The sequence below is a fragment of the Cloeon dipterum genome, chromosome 3, assembly GCF_949628265.1.
Source record: "Cloeon dipterum chromosome 3, ieCloDipt1.1, whole genome shotgun sequence".
Lineage (NCBI taxonomy): Eukaryota > Metazoa > Arthropoda > Insecta > Ephemeroptera > Baetidae > Cloeon > Cloeon dipterum.
The window spans coordinates 31,201,222-31,218,341 of record NC_088788.1 but is presented as its reverse complement, the minus strand read 5'-3'; the positions used below and the strand labels follow the sequence as shown (position 1 = coordinate 31,218,341).

At 41.9% G+C, this 17,120-nt stretch overlaps 2 protein-coding genes across 10 annotated transcripts in view; one reads left to right on the top strand and one right to left on the bottom strand.

Annotated features, from left to right (window-relative positions):
* Positions 1-10,391, top strand: part of LOC135939859 (uncharacterized) — a 93,392-nt gene extending 83,001 nt beyond the window's left edge. For 6 of the 7 annotated variants that reach the window (XM_065484450.1, XM_065484456.1, XM_065484454.1 and 3 more), the window contains 17 exons: positions 122-291; positions 497-668; positions 1,727-2,250; positions 2,352-2,502; positions 2,562-2,696; positions 2,746-3,101; positions 3,165-3,301; positions 3,357-3,802; positions 3,864-4,088; positions 4,145-4,445; positions 4,536-4,886; positions 4,947-5,409; positions 5,656-5,904; positions 5,989-6,313; positions 6,365-6,733; positions 6,790-7,026; positions 7,551-10,391. In XM_065484450.1, the coding sequence (XP_065340522.1) occupies positions 122-291; positions 497-668; positions 1,727-2,250; positions 2,352-2,502; positions 2,562-2,696; positions 2,746-3,101; positions 3,165-3,301; positions 3,357-3,802; positions 3,864-4,088; positions 4,145-4,445; positions 4,536-4,886; positions 4,947-5,409; positions 5,656-5,904; positions 5,989-6,313; positions 6,365-6,733; positions 6,790-7,026; positions 7,551-7,997 (5,058 nt within the window). In that variant the 3' untranslated portion in view covers positions 7,998-10,391. The remainder of the gene's footprint in view (positions 1-121; positions 292-496; positions 669-1,726; positions 2,251-2,351; positions 2,503-2,561; positions 2,697-2,745; positions 3,102-3,164; positions 3,302-3,356; positions 3,803-3,863; positions 4,089-4,144; positions 4,446-4,535; positions 4,887-4,946; positions 5,410-5,655; positions 5,905-5,988; positions 6,314-6,364; positions 6,734-6,789; positions 7,027-7,550) is intronic. The other variant, XM_065484453.1, reaches the window with a different exon arrangement.
* A 56-nt stretch (positions 10,392-10,447) lies between these two features.
* On the bottom strand, positions 10,448-16,320 carry LOC135939860 (DENN domain-containing protein 1A-like). 3 transcript variants are annotated; one of them, XM_065484458.1, is made up of 14 exons: positions 16,102-16,320; positions 15,437-15,592; positions 15,247-15,384; positions 15,046-15,181; positions 14,936-14,989; positions 14,620-14,877; positions 14,304-14,405; positions 14,025-14,252; positions 13,798-13,974; positions 13,702-13,734; positions 13,360-13,628; positions 12,428-12,626; positions 12,002-12,301; positions 10,448-11,671 (listed from the first exon to the last, which is right to left on the bottom strand). In XM_065484458.1, the coding sequence occupies exons 1-14, from the start codon at positions 16,116-16,118 to the stop codon at positions 11,369-11,371; spliced, it is 2,370 nt and encodes a 789-aa protein (XP_065340530.1). In that variant the 5' UTR covers positions 16,119-16,320; the 3' UTR covers positions 10,448-11,368. The 3 variants fall into 3 exon arrangements, with proteins under 3 accessions (XP_065340530.1, XP_065340532.1, XP_065340531.1); XM_065484460.1 differs by lacking the exon at positions 12,002-12,301; XM_065484459.1 differs by lacking the exon at positions 13,702-13,734.
* Positions 16,321-17,120: the final 800 nt, after the last annotated feature.

Below are 17,120 nucleotides of genomic sequence, written 5' to 3'. Positions count from 1 at the left end.
CAAATGCACCGCTCGTCTCGTTCTTTTCTTTGCGTTATCCTTCATCATTGAGAATGCTCAATATTCCCTGCCTTATTCCACGTTCATCTGCATTATGAATTCGGCTACTGTGAAATTACAGTTCATCTCCGACTACAACGGTGAGGACCACTTTTTCACGCGGATCGGCCCTGGCGGCCTCATCAATCTGGACAAAGTATACAGAACGCAGGCTGTGATGGACAGGATCGCGTCCTTCCACCAACACTTTCACGCGCGAACCAGAAATGAAATCTCAAGGGAGCCAGTCAGGTCAGTAGAGTAGCAATAAAATTTAAAATATAAATATGTTTAAAGAGTAGGGTAAACATGACCCTGCTCTGAATTGTGTCATTATTTACTCCCGCTTAATTTCCCTAATTTTATTTCTACCTGGAAATTTAAAGTTTTAAGTCGTAATAAACATTTTGCAAAAAAAAAGAAATATGAAAAATGTGCCATTCCATTTTGCCAACAGTATCCACTCGTCAAATATCGAGCGTTCGTACTTGGTGCACGAAAACGAGGAGCACGATTACCGGCTCGACTTGGACAACTACAAGCCGGTGCAAACCCTCTACCACGACCACGGCGTCAGCTTCTTCCCGATTTCGGCGCCTCACTCCGGCCTGGACCACCACGTACTGCAGGTGCGCAAACAAATAATCGCAATCATTATTGTAAGGGCCTGCCAATATTTGCGGTTGACGCGAAAGACGAAACGCCAATCTGCACGCTAGTCAGACGTGGGAGGCGGAAAAGGCAAAGTGGCCGCCTGCTGGCCGACGGGCGAGGGGAGGAGGGTAGATGACCCGCCAGACAGACGGGCGCTGCGGGTTAGCGTGAATGCGTTTGGAAGGGGCTGGAGCAAAACAAGGGGGGCCGCGCGGCTTATGCAGAAAACTGTCGCAATCGTGATGGAGCTCGATGTGAAAAATTGCCGTTCTCGACGGCAAACTTTTCTTGCCACTAGAGAAGCGACATGCAAATAAAACAATTCTTTCCCCTTCATTAAACTCAAGCTTGGCATGCGTAATCTCTAATCGGAAATAGCGTAATCCTTTTTACCTCTTTCCAGCATTTTGCTTTGGGGCTGTATGCTTAATAAAAAATTTGAATATTATTAAAGAAACTCAGGCCGTTTGAGCAAGCGAAAACGTCCAGATTTGAAGTATTTGATTGTACTAAATTGTTTTAAACTGTTATATTTGAGGAACTATCCTCTCTAACTAGGGTAGCTGTTTCCGAAAGGATAATTGATACCCTGCGGAGAGGTGGTAAAGCTAGTAAACGTTTGTAACCAGAGCAAAATGTCGGCTCAAAACCTTGTTGGGTTATGGCAATTCTTAATTTTAATAGAGATTTTAGCGCTCTTGGAGATTCTTGCTCCCAAAAGAAAATTTTAGCAGGGAAGCTAGATAGTGAGGGTTGGGTTGGTAAAACATCGATCATGTTCACGATGACGTGAGGGGGATTTATCTAGTCATTTATCTGAGTTTGCAGAAAGTGATATTTTAAATCTCTCACTTTTTTATATTTATCTCTTGTTTCCTTAACCTTTACAAGCAATTTCGACCGACTTTTTAAATATTCGTAATCTTAAAAATTACATGGCAGTAAAAAGCGATTACCGTTTTTTTATTGATTTTAATTCCCTAATAACTCAAATGAAACGCTTAAATTAATTTGTCACTTATCGGTTGACCAGGTGATGCATCACGGCAGCACTGCTGTCCACTACGAGACTGACGGTTCCCGCTCTGCCTTGGTGTACATGCGTCTGGAGCGCAACTGCTCCACCCTGACCTGGACGCGGCCTTGCTGGAGCGGCCTGCGCGGCGCCGGAGCCGGGGGCAGCCAGCCAGACTACTGCCTCTCCGCCAACCCTGAAGAGATCATCTCCCCTAGCTTGGCCATGAAGTTCGCGGCCAGCGCTGGAGGCGGCGGCGGCGGCGGAGGAGGAGGCGGAGCAGGAGGCGTCAGCGGCGCGGGCACCAGCCAGGGCGAGGTGGCCATCGCCGGCCTCGAGGAGGGCTTCCTCGAGCTCACCTCGGTCAAGGAGATCGTTCTCGGTGGCGGGGGAAAGGACAAGGATCCTGACATCGCCTCCACGGCAAGACGGTTCGGCCTTGAGAAATTCCACGGCTCAGAAAACTGCTTGGCCTTAGTCTACGGTGCTAACCTCAGTGACAACCGAGTGCTAATGTTCCTATGCCCACCGTTAATGTGCAAGTAAGAAAAATGCGTGCTTCACAAATCCCTCCACACTTTGCTATTCGTTTTAATTTTGAATATTTTACATGGCGGTGCTTATTTGAATTTTAAATTTCCAGAGTGTGGTACCAAGGCTTGTGTTGGGTGGTACGAGGCCTAAAGAGGCAAATGCAGCTGACTGATCGACGGATCCTGTGGCTGAAGGAGCAGTACCTGCAGCTTTTCTTTGATGAGATGTGCGGAGGGCCAATGACTGCTGACGCTATCAGAGTAATTTATCATCCCACAAAAATTATCGTATCTACATAATTTTTCGCATTTCAAAACAGGTTTTTGGAGGTCGAGACTGGACATTGGCCGGAAACATAGCCGGAATGTCTCCACCAGACAACGGAACACTAAAACGTGGCCAGTCAACGAAGTTCAGAAAGAAGAAATCAATCACAAACATTCAAAATATCAAAGTAAATTATCTCTTTTAATTAATACAATAATAACACAAATTTTATCCAGGACATTGGCATGAAACCACAAGACTTTGGCCGAGATGGTATCATCCTTTCCGCTTCACGAAGGTCAGTGACGTCTGCAAACCCACCAAGATCAAGATCGATTTCCAGCGAAATCGACACTAATAGGTCCTCCGTGTTGGCTGCCGTTCAAAATGCGGCCAGCACCACGCCTTCAGGCTCCTCCGAACACTTGGACAACTTTTATCCCAGCACCTCTACAAATTATTCCGTGCTGCAGCGCGAGAAAAAGGCTGCCGGTAGTGACTACTTGCAAATCCGCCAATTCAGGGCTGGCTCCATCACAAACGAGACTCAGCTAGATTTTATTGATTTCGTCAACCTCTTCCGATCGTTCAGGTGCGTAAATATTTTATGGACCGTCGGTATCTGTGTCACTGATCAGCCTACTACCTTTTGCAGTTTGCGCCTAAGGAAAGACTTGAGAGAACTTTTTGAGCAATTTGCAACAGTCTGCAGAACAACTTCTGATGGATCACTTAGTGACAGTAGCCATAAAAACTCTCCAGAGCATTTAACACTGAACAAACAGAAAATTGGTAATAAACTTGACACTTTCCCAGAAGAAAATAAAGTTCACTTAATTTCTCTTAGGCCTCTTAACAAGAAATAGTTCCAATGACTTATTGGACAAGGGACTGAGCAACAAGAAAAAAATCTTTGACGCCATTGCTGCCGCCAGCATCGTCAGCAATTGTGCCGGAGTGGACACCAGCAAGAGCCAAGTTATCACTCTTGCGAGTTTCTGCAAATTTCTCGAGACCAAGCAGATGGAGCAGCACTCTGAGGAGGAAGTCAAAGCCCTGATCCAAAGACACGAACCAGACCCCTTGCTGAGGGCGCAAAACAACCTGTCCTTCGAAGGGTTTGCTCGCTACCTCATGGACAAAGACAACTACGCCTTTGTCAGTGAACGGGTCGCACCTGATGAGACTGAAATGGACCAAAGTTTGTCACACTACTTTATTGCTTCGTCGCACAACACGTACCTCACTGGGCATCAGCTAAAAGGAGAGTCCTCTGTTGAGCTTTATAGCCAGGTATAATATATTAAAGTTAAAATTATCTCGTGATTTTATTCACTGTCAATTTGTTGCTCAGGTGCTTCTCACTGGATGTCGATGTGTAGAACTTGACTGCTGGGATGGCGACGACGGCTCTCCCCTAATCTACCACGGACACACATTTACTACGAAAATTCCATTTAGGTCTGTGGTCGAGGCCATAAACAGATCCGCATTTGTCACCTCCCCGTATCCTGTGATTCTCAGCATCGAAAATCACTGTTCAGTCCAACAGCAAGCCAGAATGGCACACATTTTCCAGGTAATAAAATCTGATTGACATAAACCGATTAAAAAATTGATATATATTATTTTCAGTCTGTGTTTGGTGACAAGTTGATCACAAAGTTCCTGTTTGAGACTGACTTCAGTGACGAGCCGTGTCTTCCATCCCCGGCACAGCTCAAACACCGAATTTTAATCAAGAACAAAAAACTGATGACTGACATTCAAATGGCACCAAGGGGAACATCTAGGCAGGGCGCATTTCCCAACGTGAATAAGGCTGCGTCCGGCAGGGCTTCCAGCATAGTCAGCAACACCAGTGGTGGCTCTGTCAATGACGAGTTTAGCGAAGACGAAGATGATGATGACGATGATGAAGACGAAAATCTTGATGGTAATATTACCTTGATAATTAATAATTTAAATCAAGCCATATTGGTTTTGAAAAATAAAATTTTGATCATTTTTTCTGCCTTATTTACAGAAGATAAGAGTAGTTCTTTAGCTAAATCCTCCTCGCTGGGACCTCGGACTGACTCAATATCAAGCCACGAAGGCGCTGGACTGCGCGACATGCGCCACTCGCACCCTTCGGTCCCACAAACTGCACTGAGAAGTCAAGATTGGCTGTTTGATGATGATTTCGGTTCACACAAACCAAAGAAGCAGAGCAGCCAAATCGCCAAAGAACTGTCCGACATGATTATTTACATCCAGGCCATCAAGTTCAGGTCCCTCAACACAATTAGCCCCAATAGTTCAGTAAGAAGTCGCAGACCTGCTCCTTCCGGCTCATCCTCAACAGCTATTAAAAAGGGCAACAATACTCCTTCAGGTGAGCAAACTTCTCATGCAAAAATAAATAAATCTTGATAATGCGATGAACATCCTGCAGGTTTGCCCCAACAAGGCACTTCAGTTCCAGGGACGCCTACCAACACGGGCGCTACGTCGTCAATCAGCACCTCAAGCGCGTCATCGTCACTCATCCTGGCCACCACAATGCCAATCGAATCGAGTCTAATCCCCGGTTCGCACTCCAGCTTCTCAAAGAGGCCCAACGTGAACCATCCGTGCTACCAGTGCTCCAGTCTGAACGAAAACTCGGCCAAGAAACTGTGCCGAAAGCAGCCCCTCGCGTTGGTTGCCCACACGGAAACGCAGCTGATGCGAACTTATCCTGCAGGGATGCGCATAGACTCGTCCAACTTCAATCCGGTCATCTTCTGGGCGTTTGGCATTCAGATGGTTGCGCTTAATTATCAGACTGAGGACGCTGCTCTTCATCTGAACACAGCAATGTTTGAGCAAAACGGGCGTTGCGGATACGTTCGAAAGCCGGCTGTGATGTGGGACAGGTAAACTATTCATAATTTAGGTATGCAACTTGCAAGGCACGCCAGAGACAAGAGTTGCACATTGTGAATTTTTAAGGGGTGATTTTCGTATTCAAATTAAGTATAAATTGCAATTTTACTCTCAAAAGAATTTGTGGACTAGACTGATATGAAAGAAAAAATAACTTTTCTAAATAAAAAAATCAACGAAAAAGAGAATAAAAACACCATGTTTTTTAAGTTGATTATTTTTTGTTGTTGCTTCAGGAGTCATATGATGTACAGAAGATTTAACCCATGGGACAAAGAATTTGACGGTCTCCATTCTGTGCACCTGGTTCTGACGGTTGTGTCTGGACAGTACGTTAGCCAGAGCAACTTCAGCTCAAGTCTATACGTCGAGGTCGAAGTGATCGGTATTCCAGTAGACTGCGCCAAGCAGAAAACCAAAGTCATCCAGCGTAATGCCATCAACCCAATCTGGAATGACGCTTTCTTTTTCCAAATTATGTTCAGGTTTGTCAGCATTTTTACTCTCATAATTAAAAACAGTAGCAAATTCATTATCATCATTTATATTATTAAATAATTTTTATATAGGGAGTTAGCTTTTGTGAGGTTCAGCGTGATGGACGCCAATACAAACCATCTTCTATCACAACGAGTACTGCCCCTGACCCGGCTTCGTCCCGGTTATCGACACGTGCGGCTCCGTTCCCCCCAGAACCAGCCTCTGCAGTTGTCCACCCTGTTTGTGTATTCACGCACTGAGGAAGAGAGTTTGGACTCGATGGAGAACAGCGAAATACAGACTCACTTGAGTGGCTCAACTTCCGTGACCGAAAAGGCTCGCAAGGAGAAGGAACAAGCCGAGCTCATCGAGAGTGTCACTGTGCCGCTCAAGAGAAGAATGTTCTTCCTCATGGTAAATTGATTTGATTCCATAAGAGTTCATTAATGAAGGAAAATTTTCCAGGTGTTTGGTGTGATCCCCGACGAGCCGTACACAATATTGAAGATAACTCAGGAGAGCACCACGCAGGAGGTGATCGTGCAGGCCTTGCAGAAGGCCAACCTTGGTGCTGACAAGGCGCAGGACTACATTTTGGTGGAGGAGGTGGCACGCAGTTGGGAGAAGAAAGATCGCGACATGCCCGCCACGCAGAGGGTGCTCGACCTGCATGAGCGGCCGCTGCAGGCGCAGGCCAGCTGGCAGGGCGAAGGTCGATTCATCCTCAAACGCATGGGCGACGACCCTAGCAGCAGGGCGTGGCTCTCGTCCATCAGGAGCACGGCCGGCCTCTCCTCAGCCAGATCGGCCACCGACCTCTCATCACAACATGTGGTGAGTGTGGTATTAATTCCGCGAAATGCCGATCAATTAAAGAATTCGTATCTCAGGGTCGAAGCTGGGACGACCACGACAACTTCCTGGTGTGCGTCTACAATGTCTCGCCAGAAATCCCGTACGCGATCCTAAAAGTGCCGCTGGGCAGCTCGACTCAGGACGTTTTAGCGCAGGCGCTGGTCAAGGCCAGGCGCCTTGAAGACCCCACCAAGTTTGTGCTGGTTGAGGAGTTGGAATGGGCTGGAGGCGCTCAGCAGAGCCAGCAACCGCAGAGGAGAAAACAGCAAAGGGTGAGTTATATGTTTACAATTTAATTAAAACACATGGGGATCTACTATAGTGGGGTAAAAACATGTTAAATGGTGATATATATATATATATATATATATATATATATATATATATATATATATATATATATATTAATTTTAAAGAACATAAAAGGTTTGATTCAACTTGGGCGTTAAATTTTAAATTTCTTAAGAGGCACTACCTAATTCGAAGTTTTATTAAAAAATTATCAGACTTGTTGATTTTCATGTTTTAGCGTCAGGAGTTTTTCATTGTTATTTTTAATAAAAAAATCGATACGGTTGACTAATTATTTTTTTTTAAAAAAAAAAACAAGAAAATCCTGATTTTTCAATCTATGTGACTATATGACCATTCTAGTTTAAAATATTTTAACACAAAATACAGGCACAAAATAAACGCCTAAAACAATATCCATGGATGTTGCTAGTACATATGCCTGCCGATTTCGCTAATTACTCCAACTATAATTTATATTAAAATTTTGTTTGTATCATTGTAGGTGCTGGCAGATGATGAGAACGTGTACGGCACCCAAGCGCACTGGCAAACACTGGGCCGGTTTGTGCTCCGCGAGAGAGGGGAGATGACCCCTCCGACCGGGCGGCGGAAGACGACTATGAACCTGCGGACGGCCACCCTGGAGAAGCTGAGCAAGGGTCTGAAAGGCCGGAGCGAGAAGACGGCCGTGCACGAGGTGCTGAGCTACCCGTCGTCGAGCAGGAGCGGCGGAGGTGGCTTCCGGTCGCGGCTCGCCTCCACCATCGGGGCTGGGGGTGGCAGCGAGGCGAAGGCGGCGGGCACGCCGCCGGGCTTCAAGGAGCGCACCAGGGAGGTGCACTCGGAGGGCGAGACGCTCAGTGACGAAGAGCGCGACGCGAGCGACATGCGAAACGCTGTGGCGCGACTCAAGAAGGTCTCGCTCAAAAAGTTCAAGGTGTGGAAGTAAAACCCCAACTGCGATTTTCATCTTGAAACTTTTCAAGTAAGTTTTTGCCGAACTCAGAGAAACCTTCATTGTTGATTTTCACAGAAATTACTGTTGATCTAAAAGCTTTAAAGTTACCATATTTGAAATACGGTTGTGTGGAGGCAGTTGTTGTTCCGCTGAAAATGTTTTCGCAGAGCTTGAATTTGTGAGGATACGATCTAAATTACACACGAATAATATGTCGTAAAATAAGTTGATGTACATTATTTTCGTGCAAAAAATGTCGTTCCTTTCGTTCAGTATTTTTCTATGTGGGGTAAAACCAATTGATTTGTGTTTGCCTTCAAATTGAAAATTTTATTCGTTGTAATTAACGTAATTAATATAGATATACACGACACACTGTAAAACACCCCGCTTTTGCAGTAAGTCTTGGGATTATGAAAAAGAATGTCGCGCAAAATTTTTATCAATATAATATATATATATTTAAATTTCAACAAATTTCTAGTCATGGACAATACTGTGATAAAACTCGGAGAGAGCAATCCATATACATACACGCGCGCGTTTTGCTCTTAAATAATTATGCATTGAGACACGCACATTAAGTGTATTTTAAGTAAAACAAAACTATACACTGATTGGATACCATTCAACATTCAAATCAAGAATAATATGTATTATCTCAAATGGCGCACACCTCAGTAAAATACGCATCGTTTATTGTTAAAATAAAATGTTATATTGGTTGAAAGATGTCCATAATGGAAAATATCGCGCTGAAGTATCATCAGAGAATTAAATTGTTTATATTTATACATTAGCAGCTCGTTCGACAGACGACTCTCTATTTCTCACTCTTCTAACAAAAGGAAACCTATCATTGTTGGTACATAAAATCAAACTATATAATTCAAAGAAATAAAAATTAATATAAAAGTATTAGCAGACAAAGGTAAGAAATATGATAATATAATATCTAAGTGTTTTATGATTAGACCTCTCAGGCAGCCGCGCCTGCCCAAAATTTCAAGCCTACAGCCGCCACGACACTTTTGATAGCGAAGTGTAGCGCATGAACGGCCTTTAATATTCGATTGTGAACGAGCCTATGCGGCGTTTACCGTGAGAGCCATGCCAAAAGACAGCAGCTGAGAGGTCTAGATTTGTAATGTACAAATTTACATGAATTACCAAGCCAAAAGGTATTAATTGACGAGATCACAAAGCTATTTATTTCACAATCAACAAAAGGAGGAGAATACTTTCGTGCAGAGAATTATTGCTTTTTACTGACTGATGCAAGCAAGATATTGCGATGAAATTCGGCACTTGGAATTCAGAGCGTGTTTGGTGCCCCTCGACTTAGGTTCAAAATCTATTTTCTACAAAACTGCATATTTTTACCAATCGTTTGACAAGAGTTAATCTGGATTCGACTCGAAAAATTTTACATTTAGATTTCAGTTCTTCTAAAAATGACAAAAAGAATTATGTAGTAAAATGTATGAACGATAATATTCTTAAATATAAAACGAGAATCTTTGTCTTTACTCTCAGAAAAATGACCAATATAACCCCAAGTTTTATATGAATACTTAGCGTATCATTAAGTTTTGCATGGAGAATATTTTGAACGTAACCTCTGTCACTTGACTCTTGCGGAGAGATGAATGGAAAAAAGTTGACACGTAATAATGAATCGTCTAAGTTCAGTTCCGATTAAAATTCTCTCTAACCGGCTACATAATCCGTATATTTTTATTGAGTGTTGAGCTTTCAACTCATTTTCCATCGCTTATTACGCGAAAAAAAAAATAAAAACGGAAATTCACGCAAAGTAACAACAGCTCCAGGCAAATGAGCTCTTTCCATATCAGTGTGTCTCATTGTTGTGAATAATCTGTAAATAATTTTCCACTTTTATACATACATACATATTGTTGTGATTACTGTAAAACCCAAGATATATGACGATAACAATTATACTAAAATAATATTATTGTACTTCCACGCTTTCGCCACTTTTATTTTGAATTTGCCTTAAGTTGAAAATCTCTTCTAAAATGCTAAATGACACGGCAGTTGTTTATGCTGTTAAATTAAGAAACGATAAATTTTTGTGACATTAAAAGTGGAACGAGCAAGTGTGTTCAACCGAGATTTGTCTCTTGAAGTCTTGAAGGAAAACAACTTTTGAGCGCCCCAAAGGTCTAACGCGTCTCTTTGGACCTCGTCGTTGTAGTGATCATGTTGATGAAAATATCAAAACCCCATTGAAAGGGAACTGTTATTTGACCATGCATTGGAAAAGGTTTCAGGCTTGTCAGAAAATACACCTGTTCAAGTTGTAAAACGAAAACTGAACGTAATTTCCAAGAATAAATCTCACTTTATACTAGTTTTAAAGAGCGTCTTTTTATTTTCTCTCCTGCTGTCTGGGTCGGAAATGAGACTAAAATGGCGACGTTAAAATTGTTTATTAAAAATTTAATTCTATAAAAATTGACAGTTTCAATGACATTTATTTTTATATACCTCGCTTCTTTTACAATCTCAACGAGTAGAGTTTTAAGATGATCCCATGGGGATTTTTCATTTTTTAGGACTATCCATCGACAACAAAGGCCAGATAATCTAAATTCAAATTTTATATCCAAAACCATTATTTTATTTGGATGGCAGACAGTACAATTGGACACAATTGATAATTTAAATGGCCTTTGCGAAAACGTTATTCATTAGCAACCCGATTTGAATTTACTGAAATACTCTCAACTGATTCCAATGAGGATTAAATTTTTTTAAGGTTGGTTAATTATTGCATTATATAATTTAGTTAATCAATTTTTTGCACTGGAAGCATGCTTTTGACTTTGACAATGACACATTATCATATAATTTTAACAAAATAGAATATATTTAATGAAATTCTGACTTCCTAGTCCGCACCTATTTTTATCTCTTCTTAAAAATCATATAATTATCACAGTTGCATGCAATATAGAACAAAGACTCAAATAAATTGTGCATTCATTTGTCTTTTCAACAGCGCAGATTCAAGAGGCGTGATTTTAAGAGCACCTTACCAGACACGCGACTAGCAAACCAATATTACTTAAATAATTTACTACCAAGAGAATAGATATGATAAACAATACTGAATAGCGTCAACAAAACAAGTTAGATTCAAATAACAACACGAAACCTTTCTCTGGTAAGGATTCCCTCCGCACTTGATTTGATTATCATGTAGTAATAAACAATAACGGAATTATCACCAACCTAACAGATGAACTTCTCGCATGCAGTACTTTTTAACTTGACATACCCAATGCCTTTACAAGTAGTGTATTTCGATGTAATGTGAAAATAACAAACAATGTCTACTCAAAAGTCGTCCACCGACCTGGAGGATTTGGCGCAGTTGGTGCGGTTTCTCCAAAGGGATTAGAGCTCGACCACGCGTTTGACGAGACGAATTCCAGGCCATACTCTCTCAACAAATCCCTATCTTGCTGGGAAGTTGAGGTGGACTCTGTCGGGAGACACCTCGCGCCGTTTTGCTCTGAAGATAGTAGCTCCGCTGAAAAACTTGAAGCTGCCGCTTTCGTTCTGCTACTTGGCTTCAGTGGATCGAAATCGTCCTCACTAGGCGTTGAGTCTAACTGTATGAGGTCTCCAGAAGGCTGAAATTTGCATAAATTTAATATTAACAATTATTTTTTCCGAAAACTAGCTATCTGAAAAAAAAATGAAAAATCAACGTATTTTAGGCTTTTCTTAAGACCGGTAGTATTTACAATGGTTTAAGTGTTACCACCTTTCAGCTTTTACTCCTGCAAGATAATTGAATTTGAGAGATACAGTGATATAAAACATTCTACTTTTAAAATTGAATGTGGTAAAGTGATTTTCAGAACACACAAAATTGCAAAAATTAACCAAAAAAAAACACTTGATGCAAAATAGCAGTAAAGAGCACACATACAGCGGATAAAACAAAAATGAGTGCAAACCTGCGTTTGTGCTTTTTGCAAGTGTTTCCGTGTTCTGGGTGGAGGGGAAATAATGCCACCGCCGGACAGCTCGTGTGGGGGAGGACATGTGACAACAAACGGGTTACTCGTGGCGTCCGGATTCTCCATGTCTTGGCCCAACACCAAGAAGGGCGACGTCGGATTGAGGAAAGGGTTATTCACCAGGGTGGTGGGAGTAGAAGGGGTCAAGGTAGGAGGGGCGGAACGCTGCAAGCTAAGGGGTGGAGGCGGGGCCAGCGAGATGCTGGATGATCGGTCCATGCTACGAACAGGCTTCAGCTGCAAAAAAGCAAACACAAAACTGCGTCTAGCAAAAGCAAAAATAAAGAAACACATGTGATGCGCACAAATACTGCAAATTGGCGACTGGAGAAGCAGTGAATAAAGTCCAAGGGCGCTACTTACAGATCTGTCGACCATTGGTTTTGGGTTGGGCTCCTCCATCTCTTTCTTTGCCTCTTCACCTAGCCTCTGACAGTCTCTAAAAATTAGATGCTGCAAGTCCCCGAGAAGGTCCATGTCAATTGGAGAAATCTGCAGCGGCTTTTCAGCTGACACAGGAGAAGTGTCAGGACTAGCGAGGGCGGCTGACAACGACCTGCCTCTGGAATCAGGGGAAGCAAACTGTTAGACATTTTCTTGTGATCCGTCAATGTGCACCACTCAAATTATAAGCGAGCAATATCCATAGAATCGGGCTTTTCTTTCGTACGCCTGAATTTCAAGGCTGCTTTAGTGCCAAAAGAGTAAAGGTCTATTAATAATTTATTGAATGACTACTCTGCGCGGAAATTAATTCAGGAAGGTCAGCTATTAGTGAAATTCTGAGAGCAAAAATTAAATAGCACATTCTCATACTGTGCAGCACCTGTTTCAGGCCTCATCATCTATAACAAAAATTAATAACCATAGTATTAGCAGCAGAGAATTCTGCATTGGCGATTGGAAAAACGTCTGGCTATTATAATTGCTAAATATATATCAATTTATTAGCTTTTTGCCCATGATCTCAACTTGAATTATGAGTAGACAGAAAATTCTGGCAAAATCTCTGCAAAGCAGCAGAATTTTGTTACATATAACCCGATTTTTTGTTTTCTTGGTGGTGGTGGCGGAGGAGGTGGAGGAGGAGGCGGCGGCGGAGGAGGACATATGGGTCAAAATTCCGTAAGAAGTTAATCATTTTGGCTTCATCTGTAAGCTAACCTTTCCTTATATATATTCTAGTAAAATTAAAAACCTGTTTCTTGCTTTTTATGCGCATGGAATCCTAACAAGCAGTATGAGGTTCAGGCATTTTGAAATCACTTCCCCAATTAAAAGAATCATTTTCTAACCTGTTGTCACTAGCTGGTTTTAAGAATTTGTTGGGATCTTTGTAATACGATTTGACTCCTCCAGAGGAATCCATCAGTGTCTTTGGTCTTCTAGGGGAAGCAGTTGGTGACGCTGGCGCAGACCTGGGTTTTCCGTTGAAGGGCAGATGGGGAGGTTCAAGTTCATGGTGCATCGAGTGCGGCGAAACATGGCTGTCACGAAATCTGGATCTGATGCCTTTGTATGCTGTCCTGCTGCGCTCTTTCATATCCATGCCGCGTGCTTTTACCTGCAGGGGACAAAATTTTTAGATAAGCTCTTATTTATTAAAGTGCCTAGTGCCTAGAGTGAGCAAAACGTACCGTTTTCACAGCTGATTTGACGGCTGGATTGGCCTACGTTCAAATAGCAAAAAAAAAGTTAATGACATGACAGAGACAACACAGACAGACACGCACCTTGTTTTTGACAGTCTTGAAAAATGCGCTCCCTTCTTTTTTCATGGTGCTGGCCCACTCTTTGTATTGCTGCTTCAGTCTTGAACTGGATTTTTCAGAGTAGTTGCAGGCTTCCAGCTCAAATTCGTCGGAAAATCCTAAGCCGGCATTGAGCATGTCGAGTCTTTCTTCTATGAACTGTTGACTTTGGTCAGTTTCTAGTTGATTAGCGCAAGAAAAACACCAACCTGTTGAAAAATTTGCAGGTGCAGCATTTTCCTCAAAAATGGTTGAATTGATGATGGTCGAGATTCAACAAATTTATCAGCATTAAAGGTGATCTTTTCCCCCTGATAAAACTGCAGGGCGTCTCGGTAGCCGCCAATGAGCTGAACCAGCGCTTGAAGGAAAGCCCGACTCACACCATCACCAAGTAGCGTCGGGCGGTTCCGCAGTTTACGTTTTAGAGACGAAACCTGAAAACAACTGGATTACAATCTTCACCTTTTCATCACAGGTTAAATTACCACTTCGAAGGGCAAACTTTCTAAATCGTTAAAAGGAGATTCCACTGTGTTGGCATCAGCATTCAAAATTACAACGTCCCCCAGATCAGCTCTTGGTACCTTCTGCAAAATTACGAATAAGATAAACAAATATTTAAATGGTTTTCACACTTGAAATGATAAATTATAATTTTATTCTACATCAAGCTATCTACACCATAAACAATATGTCAATTCAAATAGTTTTACAGATGTAGTGAAATGTCTAATGATGCGTTTAAAAGCTGATAGATCAATTAAACAGATGTTAGACAAATCAACGGAAAAAATTACTTACTTGCAAAACAGCTTGGGGAACTCCAATGAGAAAAGGCATGGGCGCCAGCAGATAGTCAACCAGCGTCATGGGTAGAACAGGAATGAAAATGTGTTGCCAGTTCATGGGGTAGAGAACTGCGTTGGCTGCCTGGACACAAGCACTCAGTCGGGAAAGCCGTTTTGACGTGAAGATGACTCGCCTTTCGTACAGCATGGAAGCGAAAATAAGCATCATGTTGTTGGCATCCACGGCGCTGTAATATTCAGTCAAATTTCGCTGCAAATTGATAGGGGTTGCAGATTTGATTTGATCAGCATCGATATATTGAGCTTACGTTGTCTGGAATGCTTGGCAATTTGAACTGATTGGGACATTGGCAAGTGAAGGTCTGCAAAGGGAAAAAATGAGGTTAGCTACAATTGAATGAAACACGCGAACAATCACCTTGAGACCGTTGTTGTATGGAATATGTATGGTGCTTCCAGGGTCAGGAGCAGGCATTTCGTACATCGCCTCCAGAAAACTCCACAGATCAGAGTCATTTGGGCTATCAGTCAGATCAGCGATTGTGTTTAGGAACCTGACGAGAAGTACTGTTATTAATGCTCAAGAAAACAAAGATAACCTTCGTAAATCTCATTATACTTGTGAAATGCTTCGTGCCATGGAAGGTAGCTTAGGACTACTAGAGCTGTTTCCGAGCGAGTGCCGTGACGCACAAAACCAAAGGTCCATTTGCTGTCGATGTCCGTGAGGACAAAGTTGAAGTGCTGCACACTCGTGCTGCAAACTATTGCATTAGTAAAAATGAACATGACCGACTGTGCGAACATACGACTCGATTTCACATGGGAAAGAAAATTTCGGCACCGATTTCAAAACCTCCTCATCTTTGTACGACTCTGGGAACTTCTGGACAATCCACGCCTCCTTATCGGGCTGGGGCTTGGCGATTTCGCAGAAGCACTCAAAAAAGTGTCTAATGTCTTCCCTGTAATAAAGGTGCAAGTTTGAAAGCTGATCTGGTACACACACTATATAAATATGATAAATATACATGTGTGTAACAGGAGAAGGGGCGTAATGGATAATCAAAGTGACGTTGTACGTGTGTATATTCATATACCATCCTGCAGACATGCAGACCGTGACGAATAAAACTTTGATATTAAATTTTAATTAAAGCCAGATCGTGCTGATGTTGTTTTAAGCAATCGTGTCTGTGAAAATTTGGTTGTCTGTCGAGGCATGCTGATGCTAGACAAAAACTAATCTTTCTCCCAAAAAGTAATGGAAATGATAAAATTGTAAATATTGCTCGTCAAAACAAAAAAATCAGGCACTAATAGAACGATAATTTGAGTCTCCACGTCCCCAGGGGGTTCAAACGCTAAATGACCTCCCGCAACGCACGCTTAATACGGTCAAGGCAGCTGCGTATGAATATCTTATTGTTAGGCTTAATCAGCTTGAATAAATGACTTTTGTGTTGCAATTTACCTAATTCTGGATCCCATGTCCACATCGATTCAGTTTCAGTGTCGCACTAATGATAGATAAAACCAGCGTATAGGAAAGACTGGTTGGCAGAAGGATCCAGCTTCATTTTTTGGAGTGACAACCACAATTTGGGGTGGATGACTTAATGAGCGCCGTGAGAGCAAGATTTTGCCAGCCTCTCCTTCTTCATCACAACACTCAAGCTCAAGGATTAATGGGTATTGGGTATGTAGTAGTGAGTGAACGAACGACGACTCTGCACAGCTGTTTGTCTGAATAGAAAAACAGATGGCACTACGTGCTTCAAATCGTCCAAAAGCTCTTAAGATGATCTCAGAATGAGTTTCCAAACCGCGCGAACGGGAAAAATGATTTTATTCTAATATTTATTACACAAGAAAAATAGCTAGGGTGGACGTAATAAAAGAAACAACAGTTGTTGTTAAAATTGATACGATATTATCCTGAGTATTAGGCTTGTAATATTATTACTATGTGTATAAAACGTATAACAATATTATTCTTAGTTCAAAATAATTAATAATGTCTTATTGCTTATTTGGAGAGCAGCGCCTGCGACATAATGATCAAATACTTTTGCTTTGTCTGTCTCTTAACTTAAGTCGATTTAAAGATTATCTGAAAGCATTGCACCATAGTGAAAGTGGGGGCTAATGCTTTGTGGTGCAAAAATGGAAATATTTTTTGCTATCCATTTTTTAATTGAATATAGTTAATTCAAGCAGGATTATATTATGCAATTATGATCAGGGAGAGGATAGACAGAGTAAATAGGCAACAGATTTGGTAGTTTTTTTTTTAAAAGCTATGCACTATTAACTTTTCCATTAATATCCTTTTCCATTTCGTGTAGCTCGGCTTGCTCCATATTAATAAATTTAAGAGCTGCACGGCTAGAAATGATTATTTGGCATTTTTTTCACAGGAGCAGGGACGTCTATTTCTGGGGGGAAAATAAATTCCCTTTTGTTTCCAATGTGATTATACGCATTGCGATA